Source organism: Myxine glutinosa, chromosome 5 (assembly GCF_964187855.1).
Source record: "Myxine glutinosa chromosome 5, kmMyxGlut1.1, whole genome shotgun sequence".
In the NCBI taxonomy this organism is placed as follows: domain Eukaryota; kingdom Metazoa; phylum Chordata; class Myxini; order Myxiniformes; family Myxinidae; genus Myxine; species Myxine glutinosa.
In genome coordinates, this window is record NC_136265.1 from 49,366,484 (window position 1) to 49,390,756 (window position 24,273).

A 24,273-nucleotide genomic window follows, 5' to 3' on the forward strand; every position below is an offset into this window, starting at 1 on the left:
AAGGAAGAGCGTCGGACCTGAGGAGAACGAGGCACAGCTAACATGTTTTGCAGACCAATTCATTAACCGCGGAGCTATCATTCGTTGCATCAGAAAGCGAAGTTGCAGGAGCAGCAAGAACAGTGGTAGCAATATTCATAGCGGCAGCGGCAGCAGCGGCGGCGGCGTGGGATGTGTGCGGTAGTGTGCTGCTTGGCCGATTTGGCCTGTGTTCCCACGTTGCTGTTGCTACTGCAGTTGCTACTGCAGCCGATGCTTTTGGTGCGTGCGGATCGCTTGGGTGTGCTCGGTGTGCCCTTGCATCAGAACCTAAGCGCCCTAGAGCTCCTGGCGGATGCTACGGACCTGGACGATTCCAAAGAGATTGCGCCGCCCGGGTTGTGCAAAGGATACTTTGATGTCATGGGCCAGTGGGACGAGCCGTTCTTGTGCAAAGACCCACCGTACCTGTTCTGCTGTGGAACCTGCGGATTCCGCTACTGCTGCCTCGAATGGCTCATGAGCCTCGACCAGAGCATGTGCAGGAACAGGAGCCGCTCGTTCCACGCGCACGAGCAGGGTTCGCCCACACATGGTGCCAAAGCCCCCAACGCGTACGATCCGACTCGGGACAAAACGCATCTGATCGTGTACATCGTGTGCGGGGTGGTGGCGCTCATCCTCCTGCTTGGGATCTTCACCAAAGTCGGAATCTACAAGCCTGGTGCAGAACCTCCGGAGGGACACGTGCTCAGGTATGTTATGTCGTGCTGCATTGATCACGGCACACCATGCCAATGGATACAGCAAACAAGCCTTGCATTATCAACAGTACCTAAAACCATGGTATTGCATGCTGTCCATACATTTCAACTGACTGATTTGGTCCACATTCACCATCCATTGAATCGAGGTCACTTATCTGCCTGAGATGCATTTCAATGCACCTTTGTCCACCCTTCCCAATCTGTCACCTTTATAAAAAAAATTTACACATACAATAAATATCATTCATTTTCTGATTCGATGTGTACTATAAAGAGAGCATTTTGTTAAATTGCAGTTACCTCCAGAGATTGCCCTCTGCTGCTATGAAACTGCAACCACATAGCCAGGGATTTGTTTAGATGAGATGTCCGTGTGTAAATTCATACCATGTGCTATGGCAAGATAAGTACCCTGTCACAGCATGAGATGCACAAGGGAATGCAGCATTAAATGCAGGGAAGCAAGGTCTTGCAGATAAGAAAGGATCCTTCTGAATAAGGGTCAAAATTAAAGAAACAAAGTCGAGTTAGCTTCAAACCTGCCATGAGTCATCAGATCTTCTGAAAACACCATTCATAAAACCTATTGTGGTCACCATGGCAATAGACCAGAGACGGTCCGAATGAAAGAGAAGGCCAAAGCAAAAACCTCTTTGTAAAAAACAAAACAAAAGAAAAAAACAAGGATGCAACTCCTCATCCAGGATGGAGCCCCCAACTGCACCTTAACAACTGAACATACATATATATATATATATATATATATATATATATATATATATATATACTAGCTTGTCTCGGCTCGCTGCGCTCGCCTTACCAAGCGTCGATACTGAGGAACGGGCTTATTTTAACTGAGGCTAATGACTGTACCTGAGTTGCTGTGTTGTCATGATTTTCACCAATCATAATACAAACAATTACTTTGAACAAATGTATTTGTTGTGTTTGTGATATTACATTTTAATAGGCAATTTAGGTTGAAGATTTAGGTTGAATGTTTTGTTTTCAAGAAAGAACCCCTCAGCACATACATAGGGGAGGGGTAGGTGCAGACTGGAAATTTGGGACGATTACACCTCACCACCACGTAATTCAAAACACCTCACCACCAAGTAATTCAAAACACCTCACCACCACGTAATTCAAAACACCTCACCACCACGTAATTCAAAACACCTCACCACCACGTAATTCAAAATACCTCACCACCAAGTAATTCAAAACACCTCACCGCCAAGTAATTTAAAACACCTCACAGCCATCAAACACGTAATAAAAACACCTCACCACCACGAAATTGAAAACACCTCACAGCCATAAAACACGTAATAAAAACACCTCACCCCCACGAAATTAAAAACACCTCACAGCCTTAAAACACGTAATAAAAACACCTCACAGCCATAAAACACGTAGTAAAAACACCTCACAGCCATAAAACACGTAGTAAAAACACCTCACCACCACAAAAATAAAAACACCTCAGCCATAAAACACGTAATAAAAACACCTCACCCCCACGAAATTAAAAACACCTCAGCCTTAAAACACGTAATAAAAACACCTCACAGCCATAAAACACGTAGTAAAAACACCTCACAGCCATAAAACACGTAGTAAAAACACCTCACCACCACAAAAATAAAAACACCTCAGCCATAAAACACGTAATAAAAACACCTCACCCCCACGAAATTAAAAACACCTCAGCCTTAAAACACGTAATAAAAACACCTCACAGCCATAAAACACGTAGTAAAAACACCTCACAACCACTAAATTAAAAACACCTCAGCCTTAAAACACGTAATAAAAACACCTCACAGCCATAAAACACGTAATAAAAACACCTCACAGCCATAAAACACGTAATAAAAACACCTCACAGCCATAAAACACGTAGTAAAAACACCTCACCACCACAAAAATAAAAACACCTCAGCCATAAAACACGTAATAAAAACACCTCACCCCCACGAAATTAAAAACACCTCAGCCTTAAAACACGTAATAAAAACACCTCACAGCCATAAAACACGTAATAAAAACACCTCACAGCCATAAAACACGTAATAAAAACACCTCACCCCCACGAAATTAAAAACACCTCAGCCTTAAAACACGTAATAAAAACACCTCACAGCCATAAAACACGTAATAAAAACACCTCACAGCCTTAAAACACGTAATAAAAACACCTCACCCCCACGAAATTAAAAACACCTCAGCCTTAAAGCACGTAATAAAAACACCTCACAGCCATAAAACACGTAATAAAAACACCTCACAGCCTTAAAACACGTAATAAAAACACCTCACAGCCATAAAACACGTAATAAAAACACCTCACAGCCATAAAACACGTAGTAAAAACACCTCACAACCACTAAATTCAAAACACCTCACCACCACGTCATTTAAAAACACCTCACCACCAAATAATTCAAAACACCTCACCACCACATAATTCAAAACACCTCATCACCACGTAATTATAAATACCTCACCACCAATTAATTCAAAACACCTCACCACCATGTGATTTAAAAACACCTCACCACCACATAATTAAAAACACCTCACCACCACGTAATTATAAATACCTCACCACCAATTAATTCAAAACACCTCACCACCATATGATTTAAAAACACCTCACCACCACATCATTTAAAAACACCTCACCACCACATAATTCAAAATACCTCACCACAACGTCATTAAAAACACTTCACAACCACGGAAACAAAAGTTTGAGGGAGTCGTGAAGTAACAACACAGACACTGCCCAGATGTGTAGATAAAAAGATAAATGACTGTACCCGAGTTGCCGTTTTGCCATGGTTTAAACCAATCATAATTCAAACAATTATTTTGCACAAATGTATTTGTAATATACGTGATATCACATTTTATAAACAATTGAAGTTGAAAAAAAAAAATTCCCCCCCAAAAATATATATATTGGAAAATTTTTCTAAAAAAATACCCTTAGGACATACCGACGGGAGAGATATGTGCATTCCAGAAGTTTGCTACGATTTCACAAAAGTTTGAGAAAGTAGTTCAGTGACAACCCAGGACAACACAACACAACACAGTACAGGACAGACGCTGCACAGATATATATATATATATATATATATATATATATATATATATATATATATATATATATATATATATATATATATATATACATATACATACATATACATACATATACATACATATACATACATATACATACATATACATACATACATATACATACATATACATACATATACATACATATACATATACATATACATACATATACATATACATATACATAAAGTGTGTATAAATAAAGAAATAAATAATTGAAGGTGGTATATAGGTACTAGAATGGTAAAAGGTATATACTTAAATAAATAATTAAAGGTGGTGTGTAGGTTAGGTAGATGGTACAGTGTATAAAAATATATAAGTAAAAACGTGGTGTATAAAAATATACATATGAAAATGTGGTATATTGTTAGTGGACATGATAGTCTATATAAATAAATAATTCAAGAAGCTATGCTTGTGGTGGAGGTGGTAAAGTGTATATAAATAAATAAATACATGTGGTATAATCGGTAGTGGACATGGTAAAGTGTATATAAATAATTAAAGGTGGTATTGAGGTTGTTTGGATGGTAAAGTATATGTAAACTAGAACGGGCACTCGGTAGAGCGCATACCTTCGCCGCAGCTACTGTTCTGTACTTGGCATGGGAGTGTAGGGAACAGAACAAAAATACGATTTTGACCTTTTCGTGACCTTGACCTTTGACCCGATTGCTCCCAAAATCTAATCAAATGTGTCCCGTATAATAACCAATCATCCCACCAAATTTCATGCAATTCGGTTGAATACTTTTTGAGTTATGCGAATAACATACACACACACACACAGACATACAAATAAATACACAGCGATCAAAACATAACCTTCCGCTTTTGCGAAGGTAATAAATAAATAATTCAATGTGGTACCTTGGTAGTGGTAACTGCATATAAATATGCAAATAAAAATGTGGTGTCATTAGTAGTGGACATGATAAAGTGTATATAAATAAATAAATGTGGTGTAAACAGTAGTGGACATGATAAAGTATTTATAAATAAATAATTCAACGTGCTATGCTTGTAGTGGAGATGGCAAAGTGTATATGAACAAATAATTAAATAATTGTGGTATAAACTGCAGTGGAGGTGCTGAAGTGTATATTAATAAATAAATAATTGTGGTATAATCGGTAGTGGAGATGGTAAAGTTAATTTTAATAAATAATTAAATGTGATATAACCGGTGGTCGTGGATATACAATAGAAGAAGTAGACAGTATACAGTAGAAGGGCATCCGGCTGTAAAACATTGCTTCAAAAAGGGGACCACGGTGCCCGAAAAAGGCCAACCCCTGCTCTGCGTGGAAAAATGGCCTCCAAAGGTGGTTCCTCTTTGATTACAACAAGCAAACACGGCTTTCCAGTGAAAACTCATATGGAACCATTCGGGCAATGTTGGAAGTTTTTGTTTCGCACTCAATCTGTCAACCTTCTCTTTCAATTAACCTCGGTTTTCTTCTTTTTTGTGAACCCATTGCTTCTCCCCCTCCCTCCTCCAAGATCCCCAAACCTGACTCCCTATTTGTTTTGTGGGGTCTCATAAAGGACAGATTCTATTTCATGTGCTCACAGTCCTCGGATGAGCGATGAGATCGCATCACTAATGCGGTGCAGAGCATATTCCGTGCCATCTGTGCTAAAGTTATGGACGATTTCGTTCAACGTCTCCAGACGTGTGTGTGTGTTGAAAGAGGTGAACAGGTTGACAATTAAACAAAACTTCAAACATTACTCCAACTGTGAAACCCAACTTTTCAGCCTCTTCTACAGGGCGGATCCGGATGGGGAGCACAACCCCATGGGACCTTACTGTCCCCTATGCATTGTACCAAATTGGGTCCGTATTGCTTCGGTGTCGTAGTTGTGGAGAAGATGTTTCAGTGAAAATGAGGGATTCGGGGTGGGGGCCCATGGCCCCCTTTCCGAGGGAGATACATCAATGAGGAGCACAACTTAAGGTTAGGGCATGGTCCCGATGCCTCGTGGCAAGTTTAGTCTGGATCTGTCTGGCAGTTTCTGAGAAGAAGATTTTTGAACTAAATACCAATATTTGGGGCAAAAGCTCCCTTCAACCTCCCCCATAGGGGCACCTCCTGATTGGAAGCACAACCCCATGAGACCTTGCTGTAGTGATGCATCGTACCAAATTTGGTCCATATCGGTCAAGTAGTTTGTGAGCAGAGATGTTCTCGTCAAATGTTAACGGACGTATGTACGGACTTCCAATGTCTTGACACCGCGACCCACTCCATGAGCTTATTTCAGAGAAATAACCTTAAAAAAAAGGGCACCTATTTTAGGGACATGTTATAAATCCCCCCATCCCCCAACGTTTTCCATTGATACAGCAAATTGTCCATTTCATCAAGATTAAAATTGACGATCTTGATCAAAGCTCGGGTCAACAGGATGAAAAGTGACGATTTTTCAGATGACAAATGATTTTAGAAGTTTGACCTTGAGTTGACCTTTGACCTTTTGACCTCAAAAATAGTTGGTTTCCCAATTCAGTGAGGCATTGTACAAATGCTGTTCAATTTTCAAGTCAATTGGACGAAAATTGATGGGTTTTCAGATGAAAATTCATGATTTCGGAAGTTTCACCTTGAGTTGACATTTGACCTTTTGTCCTAAAAAATAGTTGGTTTCCCTATTTAGTGACTCAATGTGCAAATGTTATTCAATTTTCAAGTCAATCGGATTTAAAATGGCGATTTTAGAAATTTGACCTCCAGATGACCTTTGACCTCAAAATCAATAGACTTCTCAATTGGGACGACCTACACAACTTGGTGAAGTTTCGTGACAATCGGTTTAGAATTGTGACCTGTAGGCCGGTGACAAACAAACAAACAGACAGACAAACAAACAGAACCACAAACGCAACCGACCAATATACTTGAAAAATCTTCGATTTTGCAAGTAATAAGGAAACCGCATCCTCATGGTCACTCGTCAATCTAGGCTCAAGGAAGAACAAAATGGCAGAGTAATGCATTATCAGTGGGGCGGTGCAACAGCAGGCGGGTGCAACAACAAGCAAGGGAATGGAAGAACAGGAAATGAAGAGGAAACAGTGAGCTTATAGTAAGGCAGTGGATTGGGGAGCAGGGGGAAGGGGAGAAATAGGGATACAAAAAAAAAATCAAAGGTAGGAAAGGAGGACACCTTCATATTTTCAAAGGGCTTTGAGAGCTCATACAATTAAAGAGGACTTTGAGGGGCCAACCCTTGGAAACAAATTAAGCTCTTTGATGTACAAACCAGAGAGAGAGAGAGAGAGAGAGAGAGAGACAGAGAGAGACAGAGAGAGACACAGAGAGAGAGACAGAGAGAGAGACAGAGAGCGAGACGGCGAGAGAGATGGAGAGAGAGACGGAGAGAGAGACGGAGACAGAGGGAGACAGAGACAGAGAGAGAGAGAGAGAGAGAGAGAGAGAGAGAGAGAGAGAGAGAGAGAGAGAGAAAGAGAGAGAGAGAGAGAAAGAGAGAGAGAGAGAAAGGGTTGATTCCAAGCGCAGCGTCAGTTGTGCCATGTTGTGCTCGTCAACACGACATGTGGACGCCAAACATGATGTCTATGAAGTCTTCCCCGACTCTCTCTCCCGTCCTAACCCCAGAATCAACAATGCTATGCATAGTTCAAGCAGTAAGCACCCAGTCATAGCTTCCAAAACATTGCATTACCAACCGCAGCGAATGAATACCCACGTGTTTACCGAGCAATCATCTTGGAGATAAGGCAAAGTCTCAATATCTCCAGAATGTTGGCCTGGCCATTCAGAAATGTTGTCATTGCACAGTGCAATCTATAGCGTGTTCGAAAATTCCACACAAGTCGAGTAAAGAATCCAGTGCATCAAATACTTCAGAAACTGGACCAAGCTGGACCACGTGAGAGGCCCTCGAAGAGGATCTCATGCATCTACAATTGCCAATCGTCATTTTAAACACACCATGAAGCAAAAGCCTGAATAAAAGGATTGAATCACTTACTCGGCCTCGACGTGCATAAAGTCAACATCAATAGGAATCAAATCCAGAAGGCTGGGCAATTGCACATTGGAGTGGAAGCACAAAGAGTGCAAGGGTTGTCACGTGGTATGCAATGACTATGTCGCAAAATGATGTCGTTAAAAAATTAAAATTAAACATTAACTACGACGTGTTCAAATGCTCCGATCATCACATTATAATTACACTTTAATATTTGGCTCCATAATACAACCAAAAACAAAAAAAATTCACTGAATTTTTATTTAATCACAATATAACTCCCCTTATTTGTATTCCCCTTCCCCCTTCTCTTCTCACTCTCTTTTTCTCCATTCTCCTCCTTTAATAACAATAAGAATAACTAGAAAACATGTGAAAATGCAAAGCCCGTCCACATCCGTTTGTATTCAGCAGTCGCGAGCTTCTTCTTCTCTTCTTCTTCTTCTTCTGCATGCTCAAAATAATGAAAACAGTTTTTTTTTAAACAAAAACAAAATTCATGATTTTATGTAGCCTTGACCTTTAGAGCTTTAGATATTTAAAAAAAAAAAAAACTTCTACATTTTGATTGGTTAATCAATTCTGTGACCCAATATGCAAATTCTTGAAATTTCAGCTCAATCTGGTGAAAATTGGTAATTTTATGCAATCTTTACCTTTGACCTTTTGATCTAAAAAAAACAAACAATCGGCTTGTAGCTTTTGATTGGTGAGACCAATTCAGTGACGCAATATGCAAATTCTAAAATTTTCAGGTGAATTAGATGAAAATTGATAATTTTATGTGATGCCGACCTTTGACCTTTTGACAGAATTCTTAATTTGACTTCTCCATATTCTCATAATAAAGCTTTGATGAAAATTTGATGACAAAACCCAAATGGTAAATATAAATGTCAGGTCAATTGGATGAAAATTGATGATTTTATGTGATGCTGACCTTTGACCTTTTGACAAAATTATCAATTTGTCTTCTCCATATTCTCATATTAAAGCTTTGTTGAAAATTTGATGACAAAACTCAAATGGTAAGTTGAAATTTCAGGTCAATTGGATGAAAATTGACGATTTTGTGACACTGACCTTTGACCTTTTGACAAAATTCTTAATTTGCCTTCTCCGTATTATCATAATAAAGAGAGAGACCACCTTTAGAGGCCATTTTTCCCCGCAGAGCAGGGGTTGGCCTTTTTCGGGCACCGTGGTCCCCTTTTTGAAGCAATGTTTTACGGCCGGATGCCCTTCCTGCCGCCAACCCTGTTAGTCGCCTTTTGCGACACACAGAGAATTACCAGCGAACTGGTACTCAATTTGCCGACCTGGGAAGGAATGACAGGCCGAGTCAACCCCCCTGGCGTTAATTCAGCGATCGATCAGAATTCGAACTCAGGATCCTAGGATCCCAAGCCGGCACCCTAACCGCTAAGCCAACACCAGGTTATTATCATAATAAAGGTTTGGTGAAAATTTGACGACAATAACACAAATGGTAAAAAAAAGTTACGGCCCGGACAGACACACAGAAGTGATTATAATAACCCATCCCCTGCACAGTTAACAGGCTAATATTAACTGGTCACAATCATTAACTAGAACGGGCACTCGGTAGAGCGCATACCTTCGCCGCAGCTACTGTTCTGTACTTGGCATGGGAGTGTAGGGAACAGAACAACAAAAATACGATTTTGACCTTTTCGTGACCTTGACCTTGACCTTTGACCCGATTGCTCCCAAAATCTAATCAAATGTGTCCCGTATAATAACCAATCATCCCACCAAATTTCATGCAATTCGGTTGAATACTTTTTGAGTTATGCGAATAACATACACACACACACACAGACATACAAATAAATACACAGCGATCAAAACATAACCTTCCGCTTTTGCGAAGGTAAATATTAACTGCTAATATTAACTGTAGATTTGGGATATCTGCGATCACCCCAGCCAAGGGAGGCTTACCCTTGGCGATCGACAGACAGTATTCCCACAATCAAATGATGGCCATATTTTTTTTTTGGACAACCATATGACCTTGACCTTCAACATTTAGGGATTGAGTGTAAGTAACGAAAATGCGTCCCCATCTACAATCCATCCAAAAACCTCATCATGAAAATCGGAGGAAAATTATTCAAGTTATTATTCGAAGGTGTTTTTTGTTAACAAGGTCACAATCAGAAAGAAAAGTAGGTAAAGGACACTACCAGTAATCAAATACCAGGTGCACAACTTCAGTGCAGGCCCACTATTATGATGCAAGAACATCTTGGAAGTCCAAGCATTATTTGAAATTCCGCAATGGCAAAATTGAGCGATGACAAAAAAAAAAACGTATTTTTTTTTTCAGACCGCCATTTGACCTTTAACTCATATGGGTACACAACAACAACAACAACAACAACAACATGCATTTTAAAGGCCATTTTCCCTACTAGAGCGGGGGTTAGCCTTGCGGTCCACATGACAATCTTCTCCATTTTGCCCTATTTTCTGCATCTCTCCTTGTTAACCCCCTTGCCCGCATTTCTTCTTCCACCATCTTTAGCCAAGTCTTTCTTGATCTTCCCCGTCCTCTACTTCCTTCTACATTCATTTCCATCACTCTTCTCAACCAGTCACTTTCATCCTTCCTCAACACATGACCAAACCATCTCAACCTGTTCCTCTTCACAGCATCAATCACAGGCTCTATCCCATCATCTTTCGCAATTCATCATTTGTCTTCCTCTCTCTCAACGATACTCCACACATCCGGCGAACCATTCGCATTTCCACCCTTTCCAACCTTCGTTGCTGCTCTACGTTCATTACCCATGTCTCGCTCCCATAAATCATAACACTTCTCACACATGCAGCATACACCTTTCCCTTCAGCTTCAACGACACTCCCCTCATCATCAGCACGCCACTCAGTTCCCGAAACTTCTTCCATGCACATCTCACTCCAGCAACCGTTGCCGAGTCTGATCCACCTTCTCCATTCAGCATGTCTCCGAGGTAGCAAAATGTTTTCACACCTTCCAGCTTCATGCCGTCTCCAAGATCCAACTCAACATTTCCTCCATCTGCAGCTCCCTCTGTGCACACCTTACATTTGAATGTAGCTGCCACACTGGTTAATGACCCTCTCAAACCACTACATTTTTGATGAACCCACTCAGCGCACATTGTATATTGAATAGAGTTCACTCCGACACCCATCCTACACACAGCACAGGGCCACTTCCCAGTTCTTTCCACCTCACCACATGCTTTACCACTTGCCATCACCTTCGTCTTTCCGATATTCACCTTCAGACCTTTTGTCTCCATACATTCCTTCCACTTGTTCATCTTTTCCTTCAGTCCATCCATACTTTCCGCAATCAACACCAGATCATCTGCATACAGCAACTCCCACGGTAAACCCTCCTTTACGTTCTGAGCCAGCACCTCCATCACAGCTACAAATAGTAGTGGACTTAGTACCGACCCCTGATGCACTCCCACCTTCACCTCAAACTCACCACTGTTCCCGTCCTTCGTCCTTATAGCTGTGCGCGCTCTTTTGTACATTGCCATCACTACTCTGATCAACCATTCCTCCACTCCTAACTTCCTCAATGCCCATTGTTGTGGAAATCAACCAGATTCACAACGTGTTCCATATGTATGGTTTAATCTCAATCAGATCTGTACATCATCCTGTAAAGTACATCATGCAACATACATGTCAGGATCTAGGCATCATATGAGAAAGATTGAATATATCAGTCAATGCAAGCAAACCTAGAATATAGGCGGGTACGTACCATTCAATTCTACATGGCATTGTATAATGATGTCGCAGGAGTGGCCTTGAGTCGCGGACGTCCGAGGTCTTATAGACACCGCCCAGCGGTTTAAGGGAGCGCCACACCTGGGTTCAACTTTGGTACAATTTCACCACATTCTCCCCACCGTTAGAACTATACTGCCGCTCGGCAGGAAGTGAGTGCGCGTCAGCATTAATGGATTGAGGAAGTCATCATTATCTTGCCAAAACGAAGTTTTTGCAAGATGTATTAGTCAGCTTGTATGTTTGTTTGTTTGTTTTTTTGTTTTTTTGTTTGTGGTTAATCATTTTTTTTCACGTTTAGATCACTCTGTAGACCACAGTTATTATTGGAAACTCCTGTAACTTCGCATATCAGAGTCCTATAGAGATACCCTTCAGCACACAAAATTTTGAAGGTCAAGGTCAAAGGTCAAGGTCACTTTGCGGTCAATCACGGAGGTCGACGAAACCCTTATTTTTTGAGTAACTTTGATCTTATGATCTCCAAACTTGGTGGGAATCTAGTATATGGTATGGCGCTCAGCTGATTAGTTTTTGGTGGCGATCGGCCTTGACCTTCATGGTTAGCGCTGGAGGTCGAAAATTATTGACCCCAAGGTCAAATTTTGAAATCGTAGGTACCATATCGAGTAATACCTCATATGAATGCCCTTGATGAGTGCTTCCCAGATCTGTAAACAGTTTGACGCTATGACGTCATTTGATGACGTCATGACGAAAAAACGGAATTTTCACATTTTGGCAAGATACGGTTCACCCTGTGGGTGACATATGTTTTTTTATTATTGGGGTGTTAAAGACATATTTCCCTATAAAGTCAGTCGGTCCATCCATAGCGGTCAGGATGGCGAAATTACCCTGCCAACACAGGGTCGGAAACTACCGGGTACGACATCCCCAAGCTCGGAGTCCCCCCTGCTTCGGAGTAGCCGCTGGAGGCAGGTGTCGGAGGGGCACCTCAGTGCCTTCACTGCTTCAGGCAGGGGTGTATCAGGCGAAGGGAGGGACGGTCACGTGGGTCACAATAGTCTAGTCTTACAGCGGGGTCGTCGGCACAGTAGCTAGATAGGATACGTTGTACCTTGGCGAAGAGCGAATGTCCATTCGTCGCAATGCAACACATGTGTAAATCAGTAAGCCTCTTTACAGTAAGCTGTAACCGTAAGTAAGGTTACATGACAGGAGGCCATTACAGTAAGTCCATTGCAGACTGTACCGGCCTAGGCTCCCAAGGGTACATGATCGATCCATGTTAGGTCCATGTCATGGAATTACAGTAAGCTGTAACAGTAAGTAAGATGACATGACAGGAGGCCATTACAGTAAGTCCATTGCAGTCTGTACCTGCCTAGGCTCCCAAGGGTACATGGTCGATCCATGTTAGGTCCATGTCATGGAATTGCCGAGGGAGAGAATCGATGAGAGCCATAACGAGAGTTACTCGACACCGGCAGCGGCCCTGTTGAATCACGAGACTCGAGCGTCCTCTGACGGCAGCTCATACGCATTACAAACTCTTGTTTCGGCACGTGAATCTACCGTTGGCAGCAATCCTTCGCACGAGACACGAGCGGCCTCTGAAGGCTGCCTGGACGACTGGCATGGCTGATTACGACGACGCACAAAACGACCGGAACGCGCCTCCCCAGCGAAGCGTGCAGAACCTCCGCGATGCATACGGCAATCCCATCCTGCAGTACAGCGCTCGGAGGATCGGAGAAGATCGGCTTTACCGGCTGCCGAGAGAACGTCCCGGATGGACGACAAAAACGACCGAAACGCGCCTCTCCAGCGAAGCGCGCAGAACCTCCGGGATGCATATGGCAATCCTGTCCTGCTGTACAGCGCTCGGAGGATCGGAGAAGATCGGCTATACCGGCTACCGAGAGGATGCCCCGGATGGAAGGATTGTCACATTCAAAGCGAATTGAATTGTCCCCTTCACAAACCGAGAGAGAGAGACCCGGCTGGACAAACCTTGTTTGTCTCAGCGTTGTCCCGGATGGATTGTCTAGATGTCGAGATGATTGTCATGCTAGATGTCCCGGATGGATTGGCCATCCACGGATGTCCGACCGATCCATCCATTCAACGCCTTCATTGCGTGGCACGGATCCAGCCGGATCGCGGATGGATCGACCATCCACGGACGCAAAGACTCAGAGACCCAAAGACAGCCATCGCCCCGGATGGACTGTCCATCCATGCTAGATGTCCCGGATGGATTGTCCATCCACGGATGTCCGACCGATCCATCCATTCAACGCCTTCATTGAATGGCTCGGATCGACCATCCATGGACTCAAAGACTCACTCAAAGACACAAAGACATCCATGGACGTCATCCTGGGTCCCCACAAGGGGCGAGGTGGGAGTCGTTATACCGAACGGCATCCGGATCGCGGATGGATTGTCCATCCTGGGTCCCCACAAGGGGCGAGGTGGGAGGCGTTATACCGAACGGCATCCGGATCGCGGATGGATTGTCCATCCTGGGTCCCCACAAGGGGCGAGGTGCGAGGCGTTATACCGAACGGCATCCGGATCGCGGATGGATTGCCCAACCTCCTGGGATCCCACCCCCCCCCACCGAGGCTGCAGCGGTGCGCTGCATACCGAAGTCAGACGACCTTCACAGTCTGGGTCAGTCAGAGGCACAGTCAGTCAGGGGCAGAGGGAAAATGGAATCAGACGAGGCGTCTCGCAGTCTCGAAATGTGCGTGGATACGAGCCAAGAGCTCTGTCCGATGAACAACAAGCCCAGAGTCAAGGACGAGCAGGCAGTACGGTGCCCCCGTTACTTGCGCAGGAGACAAGGGAGTCGGGCGCGACGCTCAATGTCACCATTTCACGAGGTCACCGTGTACTCCCTAAACGGCACGGGCGCGCGACCTTGAGGTAGCGCCGCGTTACGTAGTTTGTCGTTTACGTAAAGGACATTTGGTACGTAGTTTACCAAGGTACATGGAAATGTAAACGAATCCCCGATGATGAGATCGCGTGAAGCACGCAATTACGTTAATGACGCCGTAGAGCAAACGTGTGATTAGTCGGTGACGTCATCAATTGGTTCGGGCGCGTGCGGTTCGTTAGCGAAACCGAAAGTCGTCCTCGGCCTGTCGAGCCAGCGTGGCACGCTGAGACGAGAGGGCGAGCACGCTGGGCCGCAAGTAATTTGCACGGCCTGAAGTAGCGTCTCGTTCGATGGCTTTCGGGCAGGGTTTGTCCGGGGTTGAAGCGGGGAATAGCGGCAGCAGTGCGGTAGTTATCAACGGTATCTAGCATGATACGATACATCACGCCAACACAAATCACATTTCACAAATCCCAGAGTGCCGTGAACCCCTTAGAACCCTTTAAGATTGTTTATTAAGGTTATGACAGCGGAAGAAGATGAAAGTTTAGGAAGACCATGCTCGGCGAGTCCCTGAGTGGAGCCAAACGAGCCTCACGCGTTGAGGCGAGTCCGGGTAGCGGTGTTCGCCAGCCTCGCTGAGAAGCCATGCGTAGGTGGGATTCCGACCAGCAGCAACGGGGCCACAGAGTAGTGCCAGCGAGGGGAATCGCATGCGCTTCGCGTGAAGAAGGGGTCCATCCAGCGAAGATGCGGCGCGCACGACTGGCGCGTCGTGCCTAGTGAGGATGCCATCCAGCGATGGTGCTGCGCGTGATTCGTGCATGAGGAGGTGATTCCGGCGAGCAGCGATAGGAATCGCCGGCCTCACCGAGTAGGGCCCGCGAAGGGAGCAACGTGCGGCTTCGGGGCGAGGAGGTGATTCCGAGCAGCGATCGGAATCGTCGGCCTCCCAGAGTATTGCACGCGATGGGTGCAGTGCACGATTCGCGCGGAGGTGATTCCACCGAGCAGCCGGAGTGAGCCGGCCGTGTGAGGCACGGCGTGATTCCGACGAGCAGTGCGCGATTCGCGCGGAGGAGGTGGTTCCACCGAGCAGCGAGTGGTCAGGGAGAGCCGGCCGTGTGAGGCACGGCGTGATCCCGACGAGCAGTGCGCGATCCGCGCGGAGGAGGCGATTCCACCGAGCAGCGAGTGGTCGGAGTGTGCCGGCCCGCGCGGAGGAGGCGATTCCACCGAGTAGCGAGTGGTCGGAGTGTGCCAGCCGTGTGGAGGCATGGCCGACATGGGAGTCGTGATCACTCGCGTGGGAATCTCATCTCGGGCCGAGGCACGCAAATCTCGGATGATTCTCTCGGACGGAGCCGTTAGCGTTTCGAGCAACCGAGGCTAGACTCGTACCTTCGGCGCCAAGCGGGTCCGTCGTTCCGACGGGGTTGCGGCCCAGGACATTTCCCAGTGGCCTCCTTCAGCAGGCGCCTTGCCGGAGTCCGTCACGCCTGCTCCGGCGTCCGGGCCCCAGGAGAGCAGTTCGCGCTTTGACGGCGCGGTTCCACAAAATGCTTGCGCATCCGGTCCCGTCGAGGTAGACCGGCAGCGAGAGTCGTCAGAGCTCCGTGGCTGGAGCTGGCTCGATGGGCCCTCAGCTGGTCATTCTTCTCCGAGGTGGGCCACGCAGGATCATGGAGAATGTCGGGAAACGCTCGTCTGAGATCAGCGTTCATCCGGCCATCGCCAGACTCGTGTCCCGCCATTCCCGAAGATCTTGATTGAGATTAAGTGTTGTGGAAATCAACCAGATTCACAACGTGTTCCATATGTATGGTTTAATCTCAATCAGATCTGTACATCATCCTGTAAAGTACATCATGCAACATACATGTCAGGATCTAGGCATCATATGAGAAAGATTGAATATATCAGTCAATGCAAGCAAACCTAGAATATAGGCGGGTACGTACCATTCAATTCTACATGGCATTGTATAATGATGTCGCAGGAGTGGCCTCGAGTCGTGGACGTCCGAGGTCTTATAGACACCGCCCAGCGGTTTAAGGGAGCGCCACACCTGGGTTCAACTTTGGTACAATTTCACCACACCCATGTCAATACTTTGCGTGGAACCCTATTGAATGCTTTCTCCAGATCAACAAACCCAAGAAACAACTTCTTCCTCTTCTCCAAGTACTTCTCCTGCAACTGCCTCACAATGAAAAGCGCGTCTGTCGTTCCTCATCCTGGCATAAATCCAAACTGCATTTCGTCGATCTTCACTTTCTTCCTTATCCTCCTCTCCAACACCCTTTCCAATACCTTCATTCCATGCTCCAATAACTTTATCGCTCGGTACGAGCCACACTCCAGAGGGTCACCTTTCCCCTTGTATCGAGGGACGAGGGTACTCAGTTCCCAATCCACTGGAATGCGGCCTTCTTTCACCACCAGATTACAGATCTCTGTCATTCTCTTCACACCCCAACTTCCTGCTGCCTTCAACATATCTCCCACAACTCCCGTCGGCCCTCCCGCTTTTCTACTCTTCATTGCTTTTATCGCTTCCTCAACTTCCTTCTCAGTTATCTTCTCTGCCGGTCCTAAAACTGGGTTACTCTCTATATTGTCATCCCATTTATTCTCTGTATTCAACAGCATTTCCATATATCTTTTCCATCTTCCTTTAATTCCATCTGGGTCGACAACGATTTGTCCCACTTCATCCTTCAAGCAACTCACCCCCATCACATCACACCTCTCTTTCGCTATCTGCTTTGCAATCCTGAATACTGCGTTCTGACCCTCTTCTGAATCCAAGCGTTCTCCGAACATTTTCCTACATGCCTCCTGCGCCTTTGCTACCTCTTTCTTTGCAGCCTTCCTGGCTGCTTTATAACTTTCATGCTCTGCTATTTCTGCTCCCGTACCCTTCACCTTCTGCCACTCCTTGAACTTCTTCCTCTTCTCGTCAATCCTCTTTCCAACTTCATCATCCCACCACCATGTTTCCGAGTGCCTCGGTGGTCCTTTTGTCCATCCACATACCTCACCAACGGCTCCCAACAGACTAGCTTTCATCGACATCCAACCACTTTCAAGCTCAACCACATCATCCTCGACCCTACTCAGCCTCTCTTTTAATGCCTCCCTTACTGTCACCTCTTTCAACCTCCACACCTTCATTCTCGGTTGGTACCTCACCCGCCGAGCTCTCCTCGCACCTTTCACCCTTATGTCGCAGACAACCAAGTGGTGCTGTGAAACAGCCTCCTCCCCCGGGATCACCTTTGTGTCCCGGAGGTGCCCCCTATCTCGCCTACGCACCATCAGGTAGTCAACGGTTGTCGTCGACCCACCTGACGTGTATGTAACAAGCTTATTATTGTCTTTCTGGAACTGAGTATTACAAATCAACAAATCAGCTCCATCCGCAAACTCCAAAATCCTTTCACCTTCTCCATTTCTCACACCATATCCATAACCCCCATGAACTCCGTCAAAACCATCCATACTCCTTCCCACATGTCCATTTAGGTCTCCTCCTACCACAACAACTTCCTCATCTTTCACGTTTTCCATCAGCTTCTCTATCGCACACCAGAACTTGTCCTTCTCTTCATCGCTTCGACCAACCTGCGGAGCATATCCCGAGATGACGTTCACCGAGAGCTTTCCAATCATCATTTTCACCATCATCAACCTATCACTCACTCTAGTCACGCTCACCGCACTGTCTACAAACTCCTCATAAAACAGGACACCAACACCATTCACGCCCTCCGGGCACCCTTGCCACATAAACTTGTATTTCTGTCCCTGCCTACCCTTCACCATTCTCACACCACTTCCCTTCCATCTCGTCTCTTGCACACAACATATGTCCACTCTTCTTCTGACCAATACTTCCACCACTTCTCCTGATCTCCCTGTCCATTGTCCCTACATTCCATGTCCCAAACCTCAGAAACCGATCTCCACTTCGGGCTGTATCCTGCCCATATGTAGCTGTATCCTGCCCATATGTAGTTGTAATTGTCATGGTTCTCTTTTTGAGGCAATGTTTTTATGGCCGGATGCCCTTCCTGACGCCAACCCTCTTAGTCGTCTCTTACGACACACAGGGATACGGTGCACCTATTCTAATCCAGGGTACACACTGGGAAATGTTTAAAACATGGAAATTCTGGAGGGGGGGCGGGGGGGGGGGTCAGCATCACGGCTGCGGTTTAAACATATTTAAATAATATTTAAACAAAACCATGAAAAACAATCTGGGAAAAGTCTCTAAGTGAGAACGTGGATTTGAGAAAGCAGGAGCAGAGATGGAAGAAAAACGAGATATAGGGGCGGGGCACAAGTCGAGACGAGGAGGAGAGCGAACAAGCACGTGTCCGGGAGGAGAGAAAGAATTAATATAGAATTTTTTTTGTTTGTTTATTTGTTTGTTCTGTTTTCCAAATGCTGGACAAAGGGTAAGATGTTCGTGAGAGGGAGGGGGGAGAAAAGAAAATCAAAGAAACAAGCAAATACTATGAAGGAAAGAACCCATATTCACAAAACACTGACGGGGGGGTGGGGGGGGGGGGGGAGCCCCGAGAGACCAGGCCGCACGGGGCGCAAACAAAAAAAAACGACTAATTACACACAAATTTTCAACAACTACAAAACCAAAACCAAATATAAACACACAATAACACATACACAACAAAATACCCAGCGGAAATTGGACGAAGAAACGAACGGGAAAACACTCAAACTTTGATGCCGTGGAGAGATCGAAGCAAGCCGAAGTACAACACTTACAGATGACTTACAGATGATCACTTACAGATCCTTCAAGCAACTTACAAGACTTACAAGACTTACAGATCTTAAGTACAGATGGGTATGATGTAAAATAAGTGTAATGCAGCTTGCCCTCGGGTATCTACAGAGGGCAATTTCGCTCCAATCAGACAAGCATTGGTCGAGTTTTGGTGAAAATGTCAAAATGTCTATAATTGGGTTACGCCTTTAATAATTAGGTAAAGGTCAAAAAATGATGTCAAGGTCAAAAAATAATGTCAAGGTCCAAAAAAAAAAGTCAAACCCACATGTTTTGTATTACCATTAATGATGCAAATTTTAATTCCTAAAGTGCCAGCCACATCAGAAGTACAGCTTGGACATTGGCAGAAACAAGGGAGAAAAACCGAAATGGTGGTTTAAAACTCTTAGGGGTGTAAGACTTTGACATTTAACCTGGAGGGGTATGCTGTAAATCAAGTGTAGATTTGGCTTGCACTGAGCTATCGAGAAGCCAACTTCATTCTGTTCAGGCAAACCTTAGTCAAGTTATGGTGAAAAATGTTAAAATGTCTATATTTACTTACATCATCACCTTAAATACTAGATGGTATTCATAGAATACTTACCCTGTGCAGTCAACTAGGTAGGAGCCAACTTTTCTGTTTTTGAAGGGTTTTTTTCTTTGATCCAATATGGCTGCCAGACCACGTGAGGGATGACATCATACATTTATATTCTCTAATATAATTATTGTGTAAATCATGCTTATGAAATTTCAAACTTATCAGACGAAGCATTGTCTCTCTCTCATTATGACGTCATAATTAAGGCACCAATGACGTCATCGTTAACAACACATCCCCCATGGGGGATTCTTTACAATGAGCCACGTTTCAATTTTTTCCATGGAGCGGTTTCGGAAATAGAGGTGCAATTTTTTTTCCAATATGGCGCCCGTACCATGTGACCTATGACGTCATATATACCGTTAAAAATTTTACAGGATGAGGTGCTCCAACTGCTCCTAACAGTTGCAGAGAATTTTTTTTTTCATACTGATTGGATCAAATGTTGTACTTATTGAATTACTAGCAGAAGTACCCGGCATTGCCGGGTGGGGGAGGGGAGGGGGAGGGGAGGGGAACGGGGGGGGGGGGAGCGAGCCCCTTGGCAAAGCGAGCGATTTTTTTTTTCATAGCCTCATAACATTCATAGCGTCATAGCGATTTTTTTTCATAGCGTCATAGCGTCATAGCGTTCGTAGCATCATAGCGTTCGTAGCATCATATCGTTCATAGCGTCATAGCGTTCATAGCGTTCATAGCGTCATATCGTTCATAGCGTCATAGCGATTTTTTTTTTCATAGCATCATAGCGTTTCATAGCGTCATAGCGATTTTTTTTTTCATGGCGTCATAGCGTCATATCGTTCATAGCGTCATATCGTTCATAGCGTCATCACGTGATCGCTCTGAGCGAATCAGCGCCCACCTGCTCTGATTCCGTTGATTCCGTGCGCTGAAATGCGCTGAGGTAAATATGAATAAAAAATATGGATCGTCAAATATTTTGAGTTCGGCCATGTTCGTCCCACGCTCAATGGCCATGTCTATGTCAAATATCAAGCACGTAAGCCTCTCCGTTTAGGAGTCTATCGGTAACATTACACACACACACACACACACACACACACACACACACACACACACACACACACACACACACACACACACACACACACACACACACACACACACACACACACACACACACTGTGTTTTTTATATATATATATATAGATGACGTCATAATGAAGGCACCGATGACATCATCAACTTATCTTTGTGTTACGTTTATGGGGGTATAGTAGGCAATGGATTACCTGAGTAGGCTTTCATGTGTCTTTCACTGAGGAGAGGCTTCCGTCTGGCCACTCTGCCATAAAGCCCAGATCAGTGGAGTGTTGCAGTGATGGTTGTCCTTCTGGAAGTTTCTCCCATCTCCACACAGGATCTCTGGAGCTCAGTCAGAGTGACCATCGGGTTCTTGGTCACCTCTTACCAAGGCCCTTCTCCCACGATTGCTCAGTTTGGCCGGGCGGCCAGCTCTAGGAAGAGTCCTGGTTGTTCCAAACTTCTTCCATTTAAGAATTATGGAGGCCACTGTGCTCTTGGGAACCTTCAATGCAGCAGAAATTTTTTGTCGGCTTCCCCATATCTGTGCCTCGACACAATCCTGTCTCTGAGCTCTGCAGGCAGTTCCTTCGACCTCATGGCCTGGTTTTTGCTCTGATATGCATTGTCAGCTGTGAGACCTTATATAGACAGGTGTGTGCCTTTCCAAATCATGTCCAATCAATTGAATTTACCACAGGTGGACTCCAATCAAGGTGTAGAATCATCTCAAAGATGATCAAGTGTCATAGCAAAGGGCATGAATACTTATGTAAATGTGATATTTCAGTTTTTTATTTTTAATAAATTTGCAAAACTTTCTAAAATCCTGTTTTCTCTTTGTCATTATGGGGTATTGAGTGTAGATTGATAAGGGAAAAAATGAATTTAAACGATTACAGCATAAGGCTGCAACATAACAAAATGTGAAAAAAGTGAAGGGGTCTGAATACTTTCTGAATGCGCTGTAGATAAAGAAAGAGAGAAATAAAGAAGCAAGAATTAGAATGAATAAAGACAAACATGAAAAACTAGAAAGAAATTTGAAAGGAACAAAGATCCCTCGCTCCTTCCCTCAACTCCTAGCCCTAGCTCATAGCCCTAGCTCATAGCCCTAGCTCATAGCCCTAGCTCCTAGCCCTAGCTCTAGCTCTAACTCCTAGCCCTAGCTCCTAGCCCTAGCTCATAGCCCTAGCTCCTAGCCCTAGCTCATAGCCCTAGCTCATAGCCCTAGCTCCTAGCCCTAGCTCATAGCCCTAGCTCCTAGCCCTAACTCCTAGCCCTAACTCATAGCCCTAGCTCCTAGCCCGAACTCCTAGCCCTAGCTCCTATCTCCGATCCCTAGCTCCTAGCCCTAACTCATAGCCCTAGCTCCTAGCCCGAACTCCTAGCCCTAGCTCCTATCTCCGATCCCTAGCTCCTAGCCCTAACTCATAGCCCTAGCTCCTAGCCCTAGCTCCTAGCCCGAGATAGTAAACTGACGTTTGTAGACAGGACAGACAGACGGAAGTGAACCAATTGCTTATCCCCGCTTTTAGCTTCGCGTGCATAGGGTAATAATACTAAAAACCATTCCTTTAGCACCCTCAAGTGCATAGGGCTGGTGAGGAATTTTCATTGACGAGTGGGCATTATCCTGGATGGGTCTCCGCTCCAATGCAGGATGCTCAGATGGCTCATTTGTCCCAGGGGACACACTTGTACTTATTTTGCCAACCTCGGAAGTACGCCAGGCTGATTCAACCCATCTGGTGTTCTTTATGGGGCTTGAAATCAGGACTTCAACATGTTACGCCCAACACCGATCCCAATCTCCCAATGCATATGCAATATTCTAAATGTTCTCTTATTCCAGGAGTGCCGGCTTAACAGTTAAGGTGGCTTGAGATGGTAGGGTCCCGAGTTCAAGCCCCCGCCGTGCCGTTAAATTACCACCAGGTGGGTTGACTTAGCCTGTGATCCTTCGAAGGTCGGCAAAATGATTACCTGCTTGTTGGTAATGGGGGCGGGGAGGACATTGCACTTCCAGAAATGATGCAACTGGCAGCCACAGGCTGCACATGAACCACCATCTCTTATTCCAAACACATACCTGTGGACACATCACACGTAATGAGGTGCAAAATGTCATTTTCACAATTGGAAAGTGTAGATTTGGGATTTGGGATTTGGGGAATCTTGATATGTATATTAAAAGTATAATCATGCTTGATGTTATCTTGTGCAAAATCAGAAAATAAATCCCTGGACTGTTCTTTCATGGACCTCTGGGGCGTAATGAAACAGCTGTGACATCATAATTGAATTTCCTGAACCAAATATTTGACAAAGACATTTAGCGACCAACCTTTGCTAGACATGACTTGGAACACAACGAAACCTACTGCATATGTTCCACTTTAGGTTGACGGAGCTCCTCCGTCACGAAGGACCTGCATGCAGGCCTGGCACGGCTTCGGCCCAGAACCAGCGTGGAGGACTACCACCACCCGACGCAGTCTGCGCACAGGGTCAAGGCCATTCTGGTAGGCACAATACAGCCAAGCTAAACCATGTAGTACCACCAACATCGAGCATTCATCATTGCAAAAGGTTTAAAAGTTATCAATTTCTTGGAGTGCATGCAAAGTAGGGTATCTGCAAGTTACCAGAGTCAATCACTAATGATAAAGTGGAGCTGAGTGCCAATTTCAGTAATACACAAACACATATACATATACATATATTAGCAGAAGGAAAGCAATATATTACGTACATTCAATTTGTGGTTGCCATGTTTTGCATACACGCCAGCGATCTGCAAGTACCAGGATGATATTTTGAATGGGCATCCGTGATCCTGTCTGACGGCAGGGCAGGTGAATGCAGGAGGATTCGGACATCCGTATCCACCCCCAGGACTCGCACCACCCGCCTACGAGATCACGAGTCAAAGGAAGGAAGGGCTCAGAAGTAGCCCTGCTGTGTCCAAGCATCAAATGGGTTGCCTGACCGGCCCAGGGGCTCTCATCCAGGGCAACACGCTCGGGGGTCGGCGGTGCTGCCCAGGCTCGTTGGCACAAGGCGGAACACAGGGTGCAGGATCCCCGACCGGAGGTGCCTGCAGGACTTCTACCCTGGACATGTCAAGCCCCGCGCGCTCGGCTCCTGCACATACAATCCACGCACGTGGAGGTTCCTGCTTTGCGTTCACAGAGTTGGACTTGCAGGAAGCAGGAAGAGGGCGCATCAACAAGCCAA

The 24,273-nt window shown here is 45.1% G+C and overlaps 2 protein-coding genes across 2 annotated transcripts in view; one reads left to right on the forward strand and one right to left on the reverse strand.

The window, feature by feature from the left end:
• The window catches only part of LOC144892264 (uncharacterized), a 42,770-nt gene extending 34,801 nt beyond the window's left edge, over positions 1–7,969 (reverse strand). Inside the window, exons 1-2 of the mRNA XM_078778015.1 lie at positions 7,902–7,969; positions 1,047–1,237 (exon numbers count right to left, since the gene is read on the reverse strand). The gene's annotated coding sequence lies outside the window, so the exon portion shown is untranslated. The remainder of the gene's footprint in view (positions 1–1,046; positions 1,238–7,901) is intronic.
• LOC137428624 (protein shisa-9) lies at positions 172–23,798 on the forward strand. Its single transcript, XM_068118527.2, has 2 exons — positions 172–734; positions 23,437–23,798. Exons 1-2 carry the CDS (start codon positions 172–174, stop codon positions 23,663–23,665), a joined length of 792 nt encoding a protein of 263 aa, XP_067974628.2. The 3' UTR covers positions 23,666–23,798.
• The last annotated feature ends 475 nt before the right edge of the window (positions 23,799–24,273 follow it).